Source organism: Vicugna pacos, chromosome 11 (assembly GCF_048564905.1).
Source record: "Vicugna pacos chromosome 11, VicPac4, whole genome shotgun sequence".
In the NCBI taxonomy this organism is placed as follows: domain Eukaryota; kingdom Metazoa; phylum Chordata; class Mammalia; order Artiodactyla; family Camelidae; genus Vicugna; species Vicugna pacos.
In genome coordinates this window covers 70,007,070-70,013,069 of record NC_132997.1, presented here as the reverse complement: position 1 = coordinate 70,013,069, position 6,000 = coordinate 70,007,070, and the positions used below count along the sequence as shown (strand labels likewise).

Sequence of the window (6,000 nt, the reverse complement as noted above, 5' to 3'; positions counted from 1 at the left end):
ACCTGCCACTGGGCTTCTCTCTGTCATCAATGCATTCTTGACTGCACGATGCTTTCCCAGTGGAACACCTGTGACAAACTACTTATGGAGAATGATAAAGTGCTATAAAAAAGAAGGACTGGACCCACACCTGTCTCTGCCACCTGGTCTTTTCCTCACTCAAACAATGTCTGTGTCTTTAGGAAACCATGCCTCCACTGAACATACTTCATACTTGATTAAAAGGAAAATTAGTACTTTAAAGTTGCTGAGCTTTGCCAAGGTGTTTTGAGACAGAAACATGAAAAGGTTAAAGGCACAATAAGAGGGAGGTGAATGCTACATATAAAATATATTTCAAGTCTTTTAGGTTACTCAAGTCCAAAACCTTCTGAATTTGAAATTCCAATGATCAATTTCTGTTTCAGGTCTTTTTTGCTCTTGTAGGGGGGAAGGCAAAGTTGATTGAAGCAGGTGTGGGCCACAGGCAACCTATGGAAGAAAATTTTTTTAAAGATACTAAGTCTTAAAACACACACAGAACGACTGCTAAGCAACTTTCAGAGTTACCTGGACACACACATTCAAATCTATTTGACTATGCTAAGAACTGACTCATCCGATCCTTTACTGAATAAAAACTCCTGGAGTAACAGGTACACTGTAGACACAGGGCTGGATTTACAGACAAGTCAGTCAGTGTCCCCGCTCTCAGGAAACTTTCATTACAGAGGCATTATTTTTGGAGTCAGATAAATCTGAATTTGAATACCATCTCCCCCACTTTTCTGTTTCCTCCATCACTGTGATAAGGTAAACTATTCAAATGAGTTGTTTGAAAGATTAAAAGAGGTGTCTACATAAAACACCCAGCAGGGTAGTAGATAATGTAACTCTTATTATTTACTTTAGTCTTGACTGTCAAAAAATAATAAAAGGAACATTTCTGGGATGCTTGATACCCACACTTCCAATGTTGCTGCCCTCAAAGTACAGGCAACATTCATCTTCCAACCCTCTACCCGATGACACTGTTATCTTTAGTCAAGATTTCTACAGGTTTCTGAGACCCTTTCCCTCAGTCTTTATGCACTCCACAGCAACAGAATAGCTGTTGGTGGTGGCAGTGGGAACAGTGGGAAGGGAAAGGATAGATTCCAATTCTAAAATGAAAGGAAGAACTGACAGGACTCAGGGAACATATGGGGCAGGAGAAAAAATGATTACAATTAAAGTAGTGTCAACTCAAATTAGCTTTAGAAATTACAAGATGATTAGTAAAAGAAGTAGGTCAGTATTAACCCATTAATACTATAGAAAATAATTTAAAGCCATCATCATCATCATCATCATCATCACCACTTTCATATGCAAAGAGCACTAGATAAAGAAAAAAAGACTAGCACTAGAGGTACTTCCACAGTACAAAAGGACTTTCTGGTACTAGTTATGATAACCAAAAGACTCTCCGGTATTTTAAATAAAAAATACCTTTAAGTATTTTTAAATACAATATACTATGAAAAGCAAGCAAGAGTCTAGAAACAACCATAAAATGGTTGACTTAGCAAAGTAAAAAGCTGATTGAAAGGATTATTATCTGTTAGTATTGGTATGTCTCAAAATTAATATAGAACTTAAAGCTATAGTCTCTCTTCTCTCAGGGCCATGTTTACGCCCAATATTTTTCTAGGAAAATGATTTCAGATTAAGAGAACCTTCTAATTTCAAACATATTATTAGCAAAACCTGTAGATTAAAAAAAAATTACAGTCTGGAAATTTACCAGTTAGTAGAAGTTTCATTCTTTGAGATTTTAAAGTTCAAATCAGCCATTCCTCCTACAGGTACTCTGTCACTTCCTGTAGTAAAATGTAGCAACTTCTTTTGAAGATCAAGAGGAAATCCAAGCACAACATCCCAAAAGTATCTAGAGAACACCAAAGAAATTTATGTAAAATATTGTGACAAAAACCTTGCAGATGAGAATACAGTAATATAAAGTAAGCTCTAGGGAAACAACTGCCCTTAAACATACACAGAACTCTTAATGTGAAATTAAGGAGTGACAGGCTTCTAGATATGAATTAGATTTCTTACTAATATTATTATAAAAATAGTCCAACAATGAAGAGTACAAATGCCATTTTTCTCCTCTATAATTTTTCTTATTTTTTTCAACCCGGTGCTGTTAAAGTGCTATTTGTAAGCGCAGCATCCCTGTGATTCTAGAACCAGTCATTTTTTAAAAAAGTAAAATCTCTGTGCTTTTGTAGAATCTTATTCATACCACTTTCTCCCAGGGGGATTGCCAAGTGATTTCATATTGAACATTCTTGCATTACTTTCAAGAGATAAAGGGTATTCAAATAAACCAGTTGCATTCTCTTCCCTTCCCTCTTCCGCTGCCTCACTCTCAGAAGTAGAGAGAGCTCACCGTATAGTCAGGTCAGTTTTCGCATAGCCATCATACTGAGTGCTTCTCTGCAGAGCATGCATGTCCAGTTCAGGACTTCCACAGACCAGGATTTCGACCTCTTCTGGACGAAGCAGCTGCCAATAATGATTCATCAAAAATGAGAATAAAAAGTGATGATTTTTTAAAAAGGGAAATGAGAACTATTTTCACTGAATCAAATTATAAACATCATGACTTTCTAAGGTAAATCAAACCATTTTTCCCAAAGGAAAAAATCTGGTTATATTTTTCCCACTGAGGTGAGGTATTTTTGCTTCTGAAAGTTTATAAATCTTGTCAAACTGTTGGGTTCCCCCTCTTGCAAATAGCAGTCAGCAGCTTTGGCAGAAAAACAAGCAGATGAATAAGCATGAATCCAAATCATAACTCTTCCCCAAAACCCAGCTTGAAACTCTCTCAGCTATTCCAGCATCTACTGGCAAGCCTGGCTCCAACACTCCATAATGCCTCCTGGGTAGAGTCTGGGTACTAGGTCACAATCTGTCTTGTGTTGTTCTCTTGTTTTTTTCACCTACATAGGTTGTCTCCCACCTAAAGAGATTAAGACTTAAAACTAGAGACCTGCTCTGCTATTTATTTATTACCCACTCCCCACCCCCATCACTACAGTGCATCACAGACGAAACTCAATTAGAACTCAACAAATGCTCCACTTTCTAAGGTACTTTCAACAGATATGTGACAAAGGTCACTCTAAAATAAGCTCTCTCCTATGAAAAATAATTCACATGGAAGACCTCACTCCAAACCCTCCTGATAAAACCAAAGGGAGGAACCAACGGCATGATGGAGTGTGCCTGTGCCCAGGGCAGCTGGGGAGAACAGAAACGAGGCTTTTATCTCATGGTCTTTCCGACACAGTGTTCCCGACAGCAGCTGCCCCACATTCAGGTGGCTCAGAGAAAGTCAAACCAACCGGAGTCCATTATGACTCCGGAAACAAACTACTTCCGGTGGGTAAAAGGCAATTAAGAGTCACTGGGGGACCCCTGAAGCGGCAGGAAGCAGTTATAAATATGTTCCTTAATCGGTGAAAAGTTGTGGCTTTTGCTTTGGAGCTTATGTTAACTCTGTTTTCTGGGCTTTGCCCCTTAGTATTAAAGACCCGGATGCCTTCCTCCACTCTACCTGGGGAAAACAGCTAAAGCCCTAAAAGACACAGCGTAAGACACAGCATAAGGGCGGGGGCAGGGGAATGTCTTTTTTTCCTTTAGGCTGAAATGAGAGAACTATTTTTATTTCTAGCTCTATCTTTAAAAAGTATAAGATTTATTTTCAAAGCTTATCTACGAAACTATGTAAGGAATTATTTGTTTATATTATACTATTACAAAACCTAACTGAAAGCATACTTTAACATTTTAAACTCACCATTAGGGCATTTGAAGCACACACACTATGAAATCCATAATAAAATGCAGCAAACTGCTTATAGATGGATTTGTTGAGAAGGAAGTCAATATAAAGCTGTACATATTCTGCAAAGCAATTTTACATCTGTTAAATGTAAAAGTAAATGCCAACAACTCTAATGCACTTTAATTAAGAAATGGTGTCTTAGCTTACCTTTCCTGTTTTGGTTGGTGACTGGAATTTTATCACCACCTGGCTTTAAATTATAGGACTTAATTATTCCAAATTCTTCTTGAAAAACCTGATGGGACATCCCAACACAGCATATTTACTGGTATGACTGACATATTAACAGGCTTTGAAGAACAGGTTTGTAAAATGAAAAAAGAACATGGCTATCCCCTCTTCTAAATATACAAACTACAGAAAGGACAGGCTCTTGTGGTATCTGTATTAAGGATGAGGGGTCGTGAAAGCATTTTGGGGTAAAAAAGTAGAGTCTTAACCCTCTCTGTTGAATGATGTTAAATACAGATGTTTTCCAAACTTGCGTGGCCATCTAGGTAGCACTCAGGTCTTTGGAGCTCTGTGGATTACTAAAATTTTCACTTCCCTATTATTATTAGGGGAGTAGAAATGGGAGTTTGGGTCTGACCTGTTAGTTTCTGCTCATAACTTCCTGTGCTGAAGCTACAAGAGAGATTTGTTTTTCAAAGCTGAAAAGTTCTAAGGCAGTAACTGGGTCAAGGGCAGAGGCCAGGTGCCTGGCAGAGTCCCCTCACCCTTGGTGACTTTCAGCGCCTTCCCTGACTGCTCACCTACACGTGTCTGCTTCACGGTGTCTGCTTTATCAGGTTAAGAGTCTTCATGAAAGGGGATGGTATGTGTTGATCAATCCCTGCTTGTCTTTTCTAACGATGGGTGTATGGTTAACAAATGGTATTTTTCATATATGAAATACATGGTTAACAGAAAGCTATTTGCCCTTGATGGTACCTGAAATGTTGAAAAGAAATCTTCCTCAACATTGCCTTCATATGATAGGAGTTCGCTTAATCCATGGGCCAACTCCTGTAAAGAGAAAGCTGTTACCTGTGTTTTTAAATCAAATAGAACTACCCAAAACAGTTAAGCAGATCAATTGTAGTTCATTTACATGTGAGATAAATGGTTTCAGATTCTGAAACAAAGATAATATTAGAGGTGTATTTTCCAGGGCTGAAAATGCTTGTTAATGATTTCTACCATGTACAAGACGTGGAAAAATTCACTGGAAAAGGTCACGTAAGAGGAAAACATCTAGTCAAAACCATGGAGCATAACTCTAGGTCTATTCTTACGCAGCCGGCTAAGAGCTCAGTCTCCATCATGAGTCACTGCTCCCTGCAGCATCACTAGTGATGAATTTATAGTATTTCTCACTTTCAATCTATATTTTTTAAAAATCTGCTAATGTTTTAGGATTCATCCTTTAAACATAAAAATACACAGTTTATACATGTTAAGTGGTTTTTACATTTCACTTACAGCACCCTCCTCTCCCAAGAAAAAGTTGAGAACACTGGGAGAAAGTTTTCCTACATTATAACTCATGTTTTCCATGAACAGAGATTTAAAAACAGAAAAAACAAACCAATATTAAAAAAATTTAGGTTTTATGAAAAAAATGTTTTATTTTAAATATTAGAAGAAATAAAGAATAGCATGATTAGAAGGAGCTTACATACTTTTAATAATAAATTTTCTACTCCATTAAAACCAGAAATTTTAAAATAGATTTAGGCTGGCATAGATTTGATATGATTTTCATCATTTGTTTTAATTATTAATAAAATTATAGATGCTGAAAATTATAACTTATTATAACTGGGAGATATGCAGTTTTTTTTTTCCTCTAAAGAATTTCAGGGACTAGTAGGTGAATCCAATGGAAAGGATTTACCACCTTCTTTCAAATATTAAACTTTTAATGACAAAATACAAATTCAATTAGGTAATGAAATTATATACTCAGATCTCTTTACTCAGGACTGTAAGCTTTTTATTTGCAACCTCTGTATTTTCAAAACCCAATTTTTGTTGATTTTTCAAATCTATAACTGTATATAGATAACTCTTAATTGTAATATGCTATCTCTAAAATATTAATTACCCATCTATTTCAACATTTTAATGATTTTGTAAACCTA

General features: G+C 36.6%; 1 protein-coding gene across 3 annotated transcripts in view; it reads right to left on the bottom strand.

Annotated features, from left to right (window-relative positions):
* Positions 1 to 218: 218 nt before the first annotated feature.
* HECTD2 (HECT domain E3 ubiquitin protein ligase 2) overlaps positions 219 to 6,000 on the bottom strand; it is a 61,878-nt gene continuing 56,096 nt past the window's right edge. For all 3 annotated transcript variants that reach the window (XR_012077493.1, XM_072971595.1, XM_072971596.1), the window contains exons 16-21: positions 4,808 to 4,882; positions 4,025 to 4,112; positions 3,830 to 3,936; positions 2,417 to 2,532; positions 1,766 to 1,909; positions 219 to 471 (exon numbers count right to left, since the gene is read on the bottom strand). Coding sequence is in view for 2 of the 3 variants with exons in the window: in XM_072971595.1 (XP_072827696.1) it covers positions 351 to 471; positions 1,766 to 1,909; positions 2,417 to 2,532; positions 3,830 to 3,936; positions 4,025 to 4,112; positions 4,808 to 4,882 (651 nt within the window). In the remaining variant the exon portion in view is untranslated. The remainder of the gene's footprint in view (positions 472 to 1,765; positions 1,910 to 2,416; positions 2,533 to 3,829; positions 3,937 to 4,024; positions 4,113 to 4,807; positions 4,883 to 6,000) is intronic.